General features: G+C 36.0%; 1 protein-coding gene across 2 annotated transcripts; it reads left to right on the top strand.

Moving 5' to 3' along the window:
• The first annotated feature begins 10538 nt into the window (after positions 1-10538).
• On the top strand, positions 10539-11938 carry LOC122040080 (polyamine oxidase 3-like). 2 transcript variants are annotated; one of them, XM_042599447.1, is made up of 6 exons: positions 10539-11008; positions 11142-11230; positions 11335-11448; positions 11533-11620; positions 11704-11717; positions 11893-11938. In XM_042599447.1, exons 1-6 carry the CDS (start codon positions 10721-10723, stop codon positions 11909-11911), a joined length of 612 nt encoding a protein of 203 aa, XP_042455381.1. In that variant the 5' UTR covers positions 10539-10720; the 3' UTR covers positions 11912-11938. The 2 variants fall into 2 exon arrangements, with proteins under 2 accessions (XP_042455381.1, XP_042455380.1); XM_042599446.1 differs by lacking the exon at positions 11893-11938 and having other exon boundaries at positions 10541-11008; positions 11704-11844.
• The last annotated feature ends 5373 nt before the right edge of the window (positions 11939-17311 follow it).

The following is a 17311-nucleotide window of genomic DNA, read 5'->3' as shown; positions in this document are numbered from 1 at the left end:
ACCTTATCACCATATCAGATTATATATATAGGGAAGTTTTACCTTGCCCACCCCACCATGTGCGGGTGAGGGGAGTTGCCCATGTGGCGGTTGGGAGTCAACACTGTTGTAGGATCATATAGAACGTGAGAGGGGGTGAATCACATTTTTAAAAAACTTTTCTTTTTCGATTTTGGAGTGCGTAGCAGAAGGAAAAATGAATAAGAAAAGAACTAAGAAATTCAAACACAATTAATTTTATTTAGTTCGGAGCATTCGACGACTCCTATTTGAAGGCCCACTGATAACCATGATTTTACTGCATTATTTTGATTCATATATGCATGGTTTGATGTTGATTTTATAGGTTTAAATCATGGTTACATCACATTTTGTGCATAGTGTGTAATTTTGGACTTAATTGTAAATTATCTTATTTTTGTGCTATTTGATGCTAATATTTGGTTCTTATTTTGTAGGCATCAAAGGATCTTAGATTTGGATCTATTTGGACCGGAATTGGGCTCGAATCGGAGTTCAAAAGACAAGATCAAGCTTTGGGTCGATTTGGACCGTTTATCAAGAATAGGACAGATCTGGACCATCCGTTGAAGATCTGGCCGATCCAACCTAATGGGGAGCAGATATGAGCCATTGATGAAGATCTAGAAGTTTTGATCCAGATCTGAGTTCATCTAGCCATTGATCCAGCCCGAAACAATCTGGGCCGTTCATTGAAGACTGGGCAGATCCGGGCCATCCAGTGATGATCTGATCGATCCGACCTACGGGAGGGTAGATCCAGACCCTAGATCAACATCAGTACCTTTGGATCAGATTTTGGGCAAGCTTTCACCGTTGATTTAGCTCCAAATTGCTCCCAGCCGTCCGAGAGCATCAAGAGCAACAATTTTCAAGGATACAGAATATACAGAATCAGTTAGATCAGATAGCATCATCTATTAATCAGTTACAAGCACAAAGAGCCAGTGAAGAGGTGGATTGTGGAGCTCTTGTCAGGCCTGACACTACTTCTATTTCTTCACAACAATTTTCTAGTTTTATTTGTGATGATGTAGTTGTTCAGATTTCTGATTCTACTGATAGTGTTGCTCTAGATGTTGTGAATGATGCAGGTATTGTTTTAGAAGATGATATAAGTGTAGGGGAGTGCTTACTGGAAGCATTACCTCAAGAATCACTAGGAATTGAGGATGTAAGTGTAGGGACTTGTGCTATGGAGCCAGGCACCCAAGAATCACTACATGAAGTTGTACACTCACCAGAACCAGAGTCTGAGCATTTACTTGATGAGGAAGAGGTAGCAATCACTACTCCAGGTACCTCTCAAGATGACAAGGTGAGTATTTTGTGTGATTTTTCAGAAAATTTCATAGAGGTACCATTTGTTGATTTTATTAGTTGTGATTCATTTCTTGAAATATCTTTAAACCACACTAATATTCTCCTATTTTCTTTTTACCCCACATGTGTGTGGGAGGTGTTTTCTTTGATTGATGTTGTAGGAGAACATAAGCGTTCGGAGTGGATGCTTAAACTGAACCGACTTAGACCTCCGGAGAGAATTTTGAAAGGAAAAAGGATTAATAAGAAGAATTTGAGCGGAACCACGATTACTCCACTTCCGGGGTGGCTTCTTCATCTAAACCTTCTTCAACCACCGGGAATTAAAGGGGAGTTAGTTCCAATTTTGCCTTCTCTTGCATTTTGAGTCATGCTTTGTGTTTAGTTTTTCTCTAATAAATTCGTTATATGTTTCTTTGGTTTCATACTCTGCACTTGCACTTTGTTTTTACATTTTGCATTTTATTTTGCATTTTGCTTCCATACTTTTCATTTAGTTGGTATACATAGCATGTCATTTGAATAAAATTCACCATGAGAATTTTCTAAGTAATATTTGTAAGATGGTAAAAGTCTCTTAAATTTGACCATCAATTTTAGGTCATTTAACATGATTGGATGTTTTTCTTGCATTATATTGGTTAATTTGGTGGTGGATTCCATTTTGATTAATTAAGCTTGATTGCATATAAAAATTACCTAGAGAGGACCACCCTAAGCCTACACATTATTTTCTTGTTGTGTGAAACGCACTCATAGCAATTGAAACTCTAGAACTTGCTTAGTTTCTTTTCAAAGTCATAATAGCATTTGTGTGCATGGAAATTGAGGATTTTGTCAATTTTGTTCCCCTTTATACTTTCTAATCCCTTCCCTCACAATTTTCTTTATACATTCTCATCTAGTATTTCAATTCTTGATAATCCTTGCTTGTCATTCTTTGATTGAGTGTTTTGGTTGAATACTTGATGAGTTAGATTTTGCAAGATGATAAAGGATTAAGTGTGGGGGAGGTGTGTAGTGATTTTTGAATGCTTGGATTCATTTGTTAATGGATGGGAAAATTCAAGCCAATGATGGAGTTTTGGAAGAATGTTGTTATGAATTAAGTACTCTTAATATTGTATGCTAAATGTCTCCATATCTTGAGTTTTATCATGTCAAGTGTAAGCTCCAATTGTTTTGAACTGTAAAAGTGGATACTCTGTTGATACATTCATAACTTTGGAAGACATGTGGGAAGAAGATGTGGATGTGCTAATTCTGCAGAAAGATAAGAAATGAAGCTGAAATCTGTACAAACACAGGAATGAAATTTGAAATGAAGAATGCTATAGTTTCAGCAGTAAGGGAACTAATGAATTGCAATATTCTACAATCTATTGTGGGTATCAAACCATTGGGAGGAAGAAAACAGAAAAGAAAAATTGTAAAAGCAGGAAAAAAAAAAGTGGCAGAAATGCAGAATTCTGGAATCAAATGCAAATTGATTGGTGTAAAATTTTGTTCCCTTGTTTATATTGTATGCTTCAAGCTGAATTCACTTTAAGTATTCATTGCTGATACTTAATTCAGCAAGTTGAAGTTGTTTGTATTTTTGGAATCTGGAGAAATTGGTCACTGCAGAAACAGAGAGAGATTCTGAATTTAGAGTATCAATTGTGTGCCAAACTTATGTGCTAATTCTGAACAGCAGTCATTGGGATTCAACTTTGTATTGATTCTGTGCTTAATGCAACTCTTTGTGAAGCTAAAGTCTCCACGTCACAAACTGGTTCATGTTCTCTGCTAAAAATCTACAACAAGGACCCAACTTGTAAGCTAGTTCAAAAGGGATTGAAACTAAAATGCTTATACATTGAACTCACGAGTCAATGTGGACAGAAGAAAAGAAAATCTGCAGAAGAAGGAAGAGTTGCTGAGTTGCTGCACGTGTGAATTCTTGATACTGCACCTGTAACAGTAGTGGCCTTTGATACTTTCTAATTTGGAAGTTGTAAACCTCCTAAGAGATCAGGATTTAGACACTACAATAATCAATTTGCTGATTATAACTGAGTTCCAGGATCAAGAATCCAAATTTGAATTGAAGTGCTGAAATTGCAGAATTTATAGGGCTGAATTATGGGTCTGAGAGTATTTGGCTGGTTCAAGAACAACAGTTTTGAAATAGAGAAAGTTAGGAATGGTGTTTAAATCAGCAACTGGGAGGAGAAGCATAGTGTTCATCATCAGAAATGCAGAAGTTTAAAAAAATTTTGGAAAAATTGAGCAGAAATGCGTGGAAGTTAATGTGCAGGAATGTACTAGATGTATGTAATGAACTTTTCGATTGAAAGGAATTGATGGGCAAGCTAAATGTGATTGAATGCTATGAAGATAGTATTTTGGAGGTTTAATCTTTAATGTTTGGGCCGGAATTTCCAAGTAGATCAGAATTCAGAAAATGCAGAATTCTGCAAAATAATGAATGGGCATTTCTGTGCCAATTTGGGAATTGAATTTCAATGAGCTAGAACTGCTGAAACTTGGAAAGCTTTTGAGTATGCATTGATGGGGGTCATAAGAAACAAGACGAAGAAGAATTGAGATTTTTGTTGGCTAAACAATACAAAGTTGATACAAAGTTATGTGGAAAATGCTGAAATCTGTACCTTGCTGCATGGAAAGGAGTTTAAAGCTATTTGTTCATGAAAAAAAAAATTGAAACTCAGCTGTTGTTTTAGTATTGATAGATGCTAATCTTGCTTCACTAGAGTTTACAAGATTTAAGACTGAGAATTGGATGAAAACAGATACCAGAGTTCAAGAAACTGAAATTTGTTGCTGCTGAAGACTTGACTTGCTGATTTCTGGAATTTTGAATCTAGTTGAGGACAGCTTGAATGAGGATTCACATTGTGTAGCCTTTGATTACTAACTGAAGAACTGAAGTGAATCCAGATTCCATTTACAGAAACAACAACACTTTGCGAATTTGCTTGCAGCAGAAGAAGCAGTAAGCAAGTAACAGAATTCAGTTCTGGAGTAGGAATCATGTATGTACCAAAATCCTATTAGCAATCTCAAAATCAGTGAGAAGTTTATTTACTTCCGATGTCTTTTATGATATGGTTGGTATTGATTTATGCAACTGAAACTCTCAAATTGCTGGGAATGAATTTGCTGAAAGTTGATGTATGTTATCCAATGGTGCTGTGCAGAAATTACAAAAGAGTGTTGATTGAATTGGAAGTTGTTTGTATTTTCTATTCATTCGAAATGAGACAATGCCCTAGCTAATCTAGACATAGCTACAAGTTGCAAATGAAGAAAAGATTCTGGAAGTCCAAGTGTAAAGATGAAATTGGTATGAAACAGAAACATAAAGTAAAAGCTGTACCGGCATCATGCCAAACTGTTATATTGATCTTTCTGAGATGAAACCAATTGAATTCAAGCTGTTGTTGATTAAGTGATAAATGAGATGTTGTTTAAGAATAAAATGTTACAGCTTGATGAAAAAATCAGTAAATACACAGATTTCAGAAACAGAAATTTCAGATTCTATCTAATTTTCAAATCTGAGGTGGAATCTTGGTGATCAATAATTCTTTAACTACAGACATTCAGCAATAAACAGAAGCATATAAGGGCCTTGAAGGAATTGGAATTGAATCAAGCAAGAATCTGCAAGTAACTTGGAATTGAAGGAAGAATATACTGAGAACTGCAGTGCAGAAATCAGCAAGCTGAATTTTGGAATCCGGCCAAGATTATCTTGAATTCTTGATTCTGAATTTGGTCTATGAATTCATGAGTTACAGAGATTGAATTTATGCTAGAGGAAACGAAAAGTCAAGGTGTAGATGTCACTGCCAGTTTCAGATGTTGCTGCTGGAAAAGATTTCAAAGGAACAGAATTGAATCCTTGATTTTGGAATGGTGCGGCTGCTGTGATTTTAATGAATCTAAATTCTTAAATGTGTAGCTTTACATTTGATTTGTTGAAGTTATGGTAGATCATGAGAATTCTAGACTTGAGCACCATAATCTAATACTGAATTATGGAAATCAGAATTTTAGAAATCAGCTTCATTTCTGTTTTTGACTATGATTTTGGTAAGAAATGGACAGATGATGAAAACTATCAAAGAAAAAAAAATGTAATTGCATGAATTTGACAGATTGGAGTTGTGGGAGCTATGCTTATTTCTGATTTTGTAGCTGAATCTAAGTTGCTGATTTCTAGAATCCAGAATCTTAACTGGAAATTTCTGCAACAGCTGAATTGCAGAGATGAACTAATGTATCAGCAATATCAAAATCTGATGTTGTGTTTCTTATTGGCATTGTTTTGAATTGAAGCTCCAATCATTTCAGTGTTAAATGAAACCCTTTACTGAAGCTTTTAATTTGAGAGCTTGCATTGGATTTCAGGTTCCAGAAATTCAGTGTTTTAAGTGATTCATAATCTGCTGTTGTTTCCTGACTATTAATTCAGTGACAAATGCTGCATTGCTAGTACTCAGAGTTTGCTATTTCAAGAAGGGAAGTGAACTACCTGTCTTGTGGAACAACATCTGCAAATTCAGGAATCGCATTTCTGAAACTGAAATTACAGCAGCAGTAGCATACATTCTGAAGAACTAATGAGGGGTTGGAGATGCATTTAATCTAAGAGCTGTAAAGTTCAGTTATGGAGACTTTCTGCTGCATTATGAGAAACCTGTATCTGCAATACATCACAGAAACAGAGGAGAAATAGAAATAGATTATAGAAGCTGCAAGTTCTATAGAAGTCACTGAATTATTGTTCAGTAACAAATGCAGTTGCTGGGTTTTACTCGAAGCAGTAAGTGTTCAGTAACAATACAGAAAATTTCAGCAAGTGTGCGCTAAGCTCTTTCTGTAATTTTCTAATCAGCAGTTTTCGAATCATAGAGGGACTTAAGTGAAGATCTTGAATTTCAGTTTAGATTTTGATGTGCATTTTGCTCTACAGATGCTAGGATTCTGTAATTTTATTGAAGCTGATCCAGTGAAGAAAATTCTGAATTTGTGAGTTGCAGAAATAGATTTAATTGCTGGTTATGGGGCTGTGATTGATTGATGCTGAATTTATCCAATGCATTAGAGATGCACATTTTTATTGTATCTGCCATTTACAGAAACTGAAAAACAGAAAGGAAGAAATAAAGGAAAACCTGCAGAAAGAGAACAGTGAGCAGAGTGTTATTGCAATTGGATGGCGTGATGTGTTTCATTGCCCGAGACGTACAATGTTTTAAGTGTGGGGGAGGGAGCTATTTTCCATTAGCTAATGTGAGTTTGTTTTTGTTTAAAAATGCTAGAATCGAAGTGGAAGAACAGTGATAAAAAAAATGTCACATCCAAAGAGTGTATCAAAAGAGTATCAAGATTCTATGTTGGCATTCAAATTGAATGGGAGGGTAGCTTGATACTTTGAATTGGTTAAAACTAATGGTATACAACTCTTTACACATCAAAATGATCAACTCATCAAGTATATTCCTCCGATACTCTCATCTTCTCATTTGCGTCATTAATGTCTTTTCTTTTGCCTATTTCATCCACTTTAATTGTTCTTTTTGCTTCCATTTCAATTCTTGATGATAAATTCCTTTTGATTCATGTATGCTATGTTTTATAGTGGTGGAGAAGTAGAAAATAAGCAAGCTTATGGTAGTGAAATGTTGTGAGTTGCATTAAGTGAGCTCCACATATATACACATGTTTGAGTGTGAGAGATAAAATAGGTAAATCCCTTGTGAGATTGTAACTTGCTTAATTTTTCAATTGGATTGAAGCTACCATACCTACTGATTATTGTTTGAATTGTATTCATGATTGTTTGTGATCTTTAAGATGATCTTAGTTAAACTCTTTTTACTATCTTTTAGATATTGCTAGGGAAATTTCTATGGAGATGATTTTTAGTTTTCTTTACTTGCACGGGACGTTCAAGACTAAGTGTGGGGGATTTGATAACCATGATTTTACTGCATTATTTTGATTCATATATGCATGGTTTGATGTTGATTTTATAGGTTTAAATCATGGTTACATCACATTTTGTGCATAGTGTGTAATTTTGGACTTAATTGCAAATTATCTTATTTTTGTGCTATTTGATGTTAATATTTGGTTCTTATTTTGTAGGCATCAAAGGATCTTAGATTTGGATCTATTTGGACCGGAATTGGGCTCGAATCGGAGTTCAAAAGACAAGATCAAGCTTTGGGTCGATTTGGACCGTTTATCAAGAATAGGACAGATCTGGACCATCCGTTGAAGATCTGGCCGATCCAACCTAATGGGGAGCAGATATGAGCCATTGATGAAGATCCAGAAGTTTTGATCCAGATCTGAGTTCATCTAGCCATTGATCCAGCCCGAAACAATCTGGGCCGTTCATTGAAGACTGGGCAGATCCGGGCCATCCAGTGATGATCTGATCGATCCGACCTACGGGAGGGTAGATCCAGACCCTAGATCAACATCAGTACCTTTGGATCAGATTTTGGGCAAGCTTTCACCGTTGATTTAGCTTCAAATTGCTCCCAGCCGTCCGATCAGATCCAGATCTGATTTAAATAGAAGCTACAGTAGCTACAGTGCCTTCGTCGATTCCTCCACGCACAGCAGCTTCGTCCCGGCGACATTTCTTCGGATTTCGACCCCTTTCCTTCTCCAATCCATTTCCCAAGCTTCAACCTCGGTGGATAATCTCTACAGCAGCTCATCCCGATCATTTGGAACCGTCGTTGGGTGTTCTCTCCGACGGAAATCTGCTCTCGGATCTTCTCTGTTTCAGCCCGATTTGGAGGTGGTCTTCCAATCGGCGACTCCGATTCCCATCAGTGGCGCTTGGAGGTGGTCTTCCGGTGTTCCTGAGCTTCACTCGACGTTCATCCGCATTCCACAGCTTTCCATCAAATCCAGAGACAGATTTCCAGATTTTCGGCACTTGAGTAGTTTTAGGGATGTTCTTAGCTCGCCGGGGGTGGTCCGTCGATGTTCTTGAGCATTACTTGAACTGATACGCCACTGAGATGCTCCACTGAGGTCCGAAATTGGGTGGTCTCGACTTTGGCACTCTTGTGTGACGGCAAGAGTGTGTAGTTTGGTGAGATTGATTGTGAGATTGGATTGGTTTACCTTTTTAGTTCATTTTATTTCTGTCTTATAGCTTAGATTGGATTCATTAATTGTTTGTTATGTTTTTAGCAGTAATTTAGTATTTCTTTACTTAATTGAAGCTTAGTTTGAGACTTCTTTGAAGTTTGGTTACTTGTTTAGTATTTAAATTCTAAGTTAGGGTTTTATTTCTGTTTAGATCAGATTTAATTGTGTCTTGCTATTTTATCTTTAGTTTAAGTGTGTGTCGATGGTTTAATCACAACATAGAGTGACAATACGTTGAGATTTGATTATTGGCACATAGTTAGGTTTTACTCCTGCTTTAGATTAATCTCTTTTTTGCTGCGCTTTTCCTTTGTTACATTTAGATTCAAGCTTAAATTCCCCCAACTCCATTGTTATATCGAAAACCCAAAAAAATAGGAATAAAAATACAATCCTAAATTACATCATACTGTTGGTTCCTCGGATCGATCCTGGGCTCGTTACTACAACATTATTGCGAAATTAAGGGGTTCAGTGAAATATTAAATTGTTAATTTGATAAGCCTATTTGTGACATTTAATATAGATTTTAGGTATTATCACCCACACCCCTTTGGGACGTATCTGATGGGCAATCCACTAAATAGTTAAATTTTGATTACAAAAGAAGAAAGTATAACAAATTACACTTTATGATGCAATAAAAATAACTTTCACTACAAGAAAAATGTCATTCAACAACACTCAAACGACAACGGTTTTATACCAAACCGTTGTCTTTTTGCCTTTTAACAACGGTTTTAACCAAAACCGTTGTCTTTTAGCAATTTTTTTGGCCTACGACAACGGTTTTTAAAAACCGTTGTCTATTTGTGTTTTTTTAAGACTACGACAACGGTTTTTAAATGCTACAACAACAGTTTTTGAAAACTGTTGTCTATGTGCGCTTTTTTTTGGGATTACGACAACAGTTTTTAAAAACCATTGTCTATTAAGTGATGTTGAATACTGGTGTTTTTTTTCCTTCACCGTTTTTTCCCCTTCGCCAATTTTTGCCCCGCTTTTTTTCTTTCCCTCTCCCCGAAAGTTTTTTGCCGCCACATCCCACCCTTTTATCTTCTCAATCCGTCCCTCTTTTCTCTTTTCTCACAATCTCTCGCTCACCGGAGCCGCGCAGGAGCAGCAGCAGTCCATGAGTCCATTAAGGACGCCCTCACCGGCAAGACCTCCGACATGAAATCCACTAACAGTAAGTGTCCTCTACTTCTTCCTCCTGCATCTTCTTGTCGAAAATCCTAGATGCTCCACTGCCTTCCATCCTAGATGGGCCTCAGGTTCGCTTCTGCCATATGCGTCACTGCCGCCTCAACTAAAAGGCCTCTCTATCATGCACTCTTCAACATGCGACTCAGTGATCAAACACAAACCCTAATGAAAACGAACCTGCGATGGAGGAAGAGATCTCTGCTGCTCTTGGACAAACTTCTTCTCCGCGTACTCGCCACTGTCACTGACACCCTTCGCCTCCCCGCCTCCCTTATTTTCAAATCATTTGAGGTGTTTTGTTCCTTACATATTTTTTATGCTTGTTTCTGCCCAAATAGAGTCCTTTTTTGACCTATTTCTGCGTAAATTTTTAGTCATAAAATCTTCAATTTTTTGACTGATTTCAGGTCGATTCTTAGGGCTTCCAGTCGTGAGATGTTGGTGTTCAAGCTTAGTAGAGTTTTGAATCTACTCATCCCTTTTTCAATGATTTCCAGCATCAATTTGGATTTTTCTGGTGAGTATAGCCTCCTGCTCTATTCCAGCTTTCGATATATCAAGTTTAAAGATTTTTAAGAGCTCGATTTCAACCTCTAGTGTGAAATTGCAGATGGGTTTCGTGAGGTATACAGGCTGCCAAATTGGGAATTTTACCTACTTCGATTTAAATCTATTCACTGCAATGTTTTAGCTCATGATCAAAGTAAACTTAAAGGATTAATCCAGAGCATATGGGAACTTTCTAAATTCATTTTATTTAAGGTATTCTTTCCTTTAATGGTCATCCCTTTAGTTTTCTTTGTATCAGTATATTGTTATGTTACATATCTTTTTTTTGTGGGAATACTGAAGCTAGTTACATGATTATCTGTCATAATTGCAAATAAAACTAAATTTTTATGTTTGGGGTGTTTTCTGTTGTCAGTCTTATTATTGGGGTACTTTCTGAATTATTTTTAGAGTTCAACCATGTGGAAGGAAAATGCATTTGGTAAATATATATACAACACGACAGAATATGTTGCTTGTTCTTGTGTTGGATTTATTATTAATTATGTTTTTTTTCATGGTGTTAAAATATATTCTAGTTTGCATTTTACTGCTTCACATCAACATATATATCTATATATATATTGACTTAAATTTTCTTGCAGCATCATTCTATCAGAAGACTGAAGCAAGGCAATCTCGCTCTCCTTCTGCCATTGTCATTGGTGGTGGATTTGCAGGGATTGCAGCTGCTCATGCACTGAAAAATGCAGCTTTTCAGGTGTTATGTCGATATAAATTAACAGTTTTTTCAGTTGCCTTTACATATTAGATTCTAAGTTCTGATATGAATGCAGTGTGTGAAGTGGCTGGGTAAATTTGTATCACATGGAAGTTTATTTTTTATTCCTTAGGTTGTGCTTTTAGAATCTCGGGATAGAATTGGTGGTCGAGTTCACACTAACTACTCATTTGGTTTTCCTGTTGACATGGGAGCAGCCTGGTATGCTTCTTTTTTTTTGTGTTTTTGTTTTCATTCCTTCTGAAGAGGATTGTGGCCAGCCTTCAAAATTTCAGTGACTAGAAGTTTTAATTTGGACACTTCAGGTTGCATGGTGTCTGCAACGAGAATCCATTGGCATCTTGGATTGGAAGACTTGGTCTACCAATTTATCGAACTTCTGGTGACAATTCTGTCTTGTATGATCATGACTTGGAGAGGTAATGGTTAACTGAATAACTAATAGATATTACTGATCATGGAGACTATAATCTTATGGAGACAAATTTACTTCTATTTTTCAGCTACGCACTCTTTGATGGTGATGGACATCAAGTGCCTCAAGATCTAGTGGAAAAAGTTGGTAAGGTGTTTGAAACCATTCTGGAAGAGGCAAGTTCTTTATTAACCTTATATCTACAGTGCTGATAACTTGGAAATATTTCTCTTGTGAAATGACTGTTCAACGTTTACAGGCTAACAAACTCAGGTATGAAACAAATGAAGACATGTCTATAGCACAGGCTATTAAGCTAGTCATGGAGAGGCATTCAATATGATGCATTATTAATGAATTAAGTCTACTTTATGATATTTCAGATTTTTTTATTATTCATAGGCATTTAGTTTAGATCAAGTGACATTTCTTTATCTTCTTCTTATAGGTGGAGTTTGAAGGATTAGGAGAATTAAGAAGCAAGGATGAAGAAGATGAAGGATTAGGAGAATTAAGAAGCAAGGATGAAGAAGATGAAGGCATTTAGTTTATCTTCTTTCTTTATCTACTTGGTCCACTTCGATCCAAGTACGATGCAAACATGGCAAGGATGAAGAAGATGAAGGATTAGGAGAATTAAGCAGTGTTTTCTTACTCTTCTAGTGTTGTACATGGTAAAAGTAGTTCAAATGATCCAACTCTTCAAAACTGGATATCAAGATTAGGATGTTGTGTTACTCTTCTAGGATTAGGATGTTGTGTTGTTCTACCTTTGTTTTAATAGTGTCGTTGTCATTTTGTTGGCTGCTTTTGAAATTTCTTCGGAATGTTATAAATATTATTTTCGAATGTTAGAAAATTATATGTTAAATTTTATTTACAAATTTAGTATTTTGAATGATTTATAATATTAGAAAATTGTATAATAAATTTTAATATTTTTTTTTTATTTTTTTATCAAAAAAAGACAACGGTTTTTCACTGTTGTCGTAAATAGTTTAAAACTGTTGTTGAAGACCCTGTTATTAAAGGTAGACGCTCAAAGACAACGGTGAAAAACTGTTGTCTTTGAAGGAAAAGACAACAGTTTTTCACCGTTGTAAAAACTGTTATCTTTGTCTTCAAAGACAACGGTTAAAAATCGTTGTCTTTGAGCACCCCCTTTAACAACACAGCCTTTAACAACAGTCCGAAAGGGGCTACGACAACGGTGAAAAACCGTTGTTGTAAGACTTTTTTCTTGTAGTGTTTAAATTATTATCAACACTTTAGTAGATTGAAGATCATAGCTCGAGGCTGGTGTCGCTCTGGCTACAATAGTTGGACGTAGTAGAGTCATAGCATAGTGGTAACAGGAGGACGGTGCAGTAGAAGGATCAAAAAAGCTTGTACAGAAGTTGTGTTAAATGCACTAACCGAATCCTCCATTTAAAGGGTATTGGAGACGTCTCCAATGTATCTAGAGTGCCTCCATTCGAGCTAATCTTCTTTGTGAACTTTGTTTTTTATCCACTTGAAGGTGTCTCCAATCCCATTAGAGACTCCTCCAGTCCCAATCAACCCAAGGCACCTCTAGTAATTGAAATTTCATCCGTGAAGTTTATTTGCATAGAGACACTACCAATCATCCAAAGTGCCTCCAATACTATTCATCTAAGGCACCCTCTATTCAACTGAGGCACCTCAAGCACTGTTCACCCGAGGCTTACTTTTGCTCTAACTCCTGCAAAACATATTAGTCTAAAATAACAAAGAATACCTAGAAAATAGAATTAGCACACAATAAAATTATGAATTAGATTTTGCCTTACCAAGATCAGGACCTAGTTTTGATCTCAACTTAGATTTCTAAAATGGATTTAAATTAGACAAGCACCTATAGTCCCACTGGAACACACTCTCACTAGATCTTTCCTCCAATTACTTACCTCAATTTACCATTTGCAGACTTACTTGATGTCTGATCTCTTGACCTACCAGGTTTTCCTATCAGATGATGCATTTAGACTTCAGCTAGCTGTGAGGTCCTACTGATCCAACTGAACTTTCTATCAAATATCAGGTCCTCACTGACCTATCTGGGCTCCTTGCCAATTATCTGGTCCTTCTAACCTAACTAGACTTTACTTGGTGTCTGATTCTCTTGACCCATCAAGTCGTTCATTTTACACACTTGGTAAATACATTAGATAACAATATGACTTAACTTTGAACATTAGATAACATCATAATATACCTACACCAACAGTTGCCACATGGGTAGTTCCTCTCACCTACGCACAGAGGCATGCATGGTGGGGTGAGTAGGGTATCATGACCATTTTTATAGCATGCACATTAGCCCGTGGGTGACTCCCGTGCACAATTGAGTGCGTGGAGTGCCCAGAAGTGGATGATTCCTGGACGCTCAAATCACTTCCAATCACCCCGTGCACACAATCATGCACGGGAGTCGTGCACGAGAGGGTGTGCAGGCTATCAAGTCTATGTAGATGCATATGTATAAAATGTTTTCCTTAATGTAAATTGTTCTCATAATTATGAAAAATTACATATAAGCAATCCTATTTCAACAATAACAGGGCTATATATTTTTCATCAATTTTTTAAAATAATTTTGGGCTTTCAGCTTAGCTATTTGATGCGACAAGTCCAGTTCAAACCGACTAGACCAGTCCAGTTTTAAAAACATCAATGCTTCAGGTTTCAGCTACTCAACCAAGCTCAGACAAAAGGTCATGCCAACTCCAACCTATTCCACAAAATATTTAACTTGCTATTTAGTCGTCATATCCTTGTGTTTTTTCTCTAAATTTGATAGATTCAACAACAATATTTGGAGCGCCAACTACAACTACCGAGGCAAAAGCTGGAATAAATAATAAAAGGGTCAAAAGTGAGTTCAGTATGATTAAAGTGTGACTCAAGGAAACTCAATTTTCACATGAACTTCACAAATGTGAAGAGAAGAAAAAACCTCATTCCACTTTGTGAATTATTTGCAAACTAAACCACAAAGGGGCCATCATTTCAAATTACAGAATGCCAAAATGCAGTCTTTACAGTAGAAAAATAAAAAAGATAAATATTTCATTGAGTAAAATAATGTTACATTCCGATTGCCCTCATAGCAATAGTGAACAGTAGGGTACCTTCTTAATTTTTTAAACATCTAAAATCAAGTCTAAGTTTAGATAAATTAATGGATGAATATTTTTTAATGGACAGTTAATATAAGAATGTTGGGTTGATGGATCATCCGCTGCGAGTACTTTTTTATTTATCTTAGCGGCCGGTATGAAAGTTTCGTGAGACCAAGCCAATCACTCTCAAGATTAATCAGCGTAAATTGGATACCTAGTGTCAACTAAAAAAATCAAATAAAATAAAAAAAGTTACATTGCAATTATTCTATTTTCTCAAACAATATAATATAGGAGTGAAATGATGGAATGTGTCTTCCGTCGGTGTTTACCAATGGATCATGTATTCCATCTGTAATATCATATAAGGATTACTGACGGATATCAAGTTTTATCGATAATTATCAACGAATTTCCAACGAAAATAATTCCATCAATAAATCCACATAAAATTCTTGGGCACGACCTCAACAGTCCTTACGCACGCATTCGATCCCCAATCATGATCTATTCTGGTGATTTCATGAGTTCTCTCCTCCCCCTCTCTCCCTCTTCCCAACTGGCAATGGGCACAGCATGCGACTGGCGACTGTGCCGGCCGCCAGCACGCGGTTGGCGACTGTGTCGGCCGCCAGCACGCGGTTGGTGGCTGTGCTGGCCACCAACACACGGCTGGCAGTTGTGCCGACCACCATTGGTAGCTAGGTCACCACTACCAGTGTGGCCAGCCGTGTTTGGCGGCTTGGTCGGCCATGTGCTAGCTTAGTCCTACCGTAAATTTGTTCTAGCTTGTCATTCTTTGTAATTAATTTTAGCTAATTGTTTTGTGTTTTGTAAGTTACTACATTTGTTGCTCTTCTCCGACTAGACTACTCATTTTTAGGTATAACATGATATAGTCATTTTGTTATTTTACTATTGGTATATATACATCTAAGATAATTTTAGATCTCATTATCTTTGGTTGGAATATGAAAGATAGTACAGTTTCTTATTTTGTGAAACTCATATACTTTATAACAAATTGTATGAAATTGTATTCTCATTAGGTGACGATGTCTATAAACAAAGCTTGGATGTATAATCGATTAAAAAACAGATTTATTATAGATGATTTTATTACTGAAGTTGATCAGTTTGTGAACTTTACTAAAAATTATCCAGAATATATGAATGGTGTCGAGTTACGGTGTCCATATAATCATTCTAAATATAGAAATAGAGTCTTCCATAATGAGGATCGTGAAAGTACATATATGTATAAATAGTTTTTGCACTAAATTACTATAATTGGTACTATCACAGGCCTTATTTATATGAACCAATTAGGTCTTCTGGTAGTTCTTCATCTAACACAGCTATTGTTGGGGAATCATCAACTAATGATATTGCAATTCAATCAATAGTTCACGATGCGATGAATGCAGTTGATTATTCCAATATAAATGAAATACCAACACCTAAATATCAACAACTATATGAAATGTTAAAGGCTAGTGAAAGAGAAGGGTAGGAAGTCATTCCTTCTGGTCATTCTCAACTATCATCTATTGCAAAGTTATTAAATATGAAAGCATAACATCATTTTTCAGAAAGATGTTACGATGACATATGTCAATTGATGTCAAAGTTGCTCCCTGCTGATAACATAATGACTGATAACTTCTATAGTACAAAAAAATGGATTGGAGGTTTAGGTTTACGTGTAGAGAAGATTGATTATTATATAAACAACTACATGATATTTTGGAATGAAGACAACAAACTGAGTAAAAGTAAATTCTACATTCACCCTCGTTATAAGCATTATACTCCAATACCAAGGAAGAAGAAAAAAATATTACTTAGAAAGTGATGTATTACTTTCAATAACTGTTAGACTTCAATGCTTGTATGCATCCATCACTACAGCTTGTCACATGATGTGACGTCATGAACATAAGCACGAAGGAGGTATTATGTGTCATCCTTGTGATTCTCCTACATGGAAATATCTTGATATTATATTTCCCTCCTTTCCAATAGAACTACGTAATGTGAGATTGAAATTTTTCATAGATGGATTTCAACCATTTGGACAGTCAGAACAACAATATTCATCTTGGCTAGTTATATTAACACCATATAATTTACTGCCTTAGATGTGCATGAAAGTTGAATTTATATTCCTTACTATGTTTATTCCTAGTCCAACCAATCTCAAAAAAAAAGATAGTTATTTTCTTGCAACCTCTGATTAACGAGTTGAATGAATTATAGAATATAGGGTCAGTCACTTATAATGTTGCAAGTAAACTAATTTTAGATTGCATGCTACATTATTATGGATAATTAGTGATTTTCTAGCATACTTAATGTTATTGGGATGAAGCACGACTGATAAATTAGCATGCCCGCATTGCATAACAGAGTTTGATACATTTTCATTATCTTATAGTGGGAATGTATCTTAGTTTGATAATCACTATAAATTTTTACCAGTTGATCATCGTTCCAAGCTAAATAAAGAAAAAAATCCTAAAGAATGTTGTAGTCAGAAAACCTCCTCTAATAGTTCATGCTTTAGGTGAAAAAATAATTGATGAAATAGACAGTTATGGATTTCTACTAGTATCTCAATCTAGTTCTGATTGGAAGACAATTATGGATTCCTCCAATGGAGTATTTTTTGAGAGTTGTCGTATTGGAAGTATCTACTCATTTGACATAATTTAGATATCATGC

The sequence above is a fragment of the Zingiber officinale genome, chromosome 2A (assembly GCF_018446385.1).
Source record: "Zingiber officinale cultivar Zhangliang chromosome 2A, Zo_v1.1, whole genome shotgun sequence".
In the NCBI taxonomy this organism is placed as follows: Eukaryota; Viridiplantae; Streptophyta; class Magnoliopsida; order Zingiberales; family Zingiberaceae; genus Zingiber; species Zingiber officinale.
Note: the sequence above shows the minus strand (reverse complement) of the source record. Positions and strands in the feature narration are given on the sequence as shown.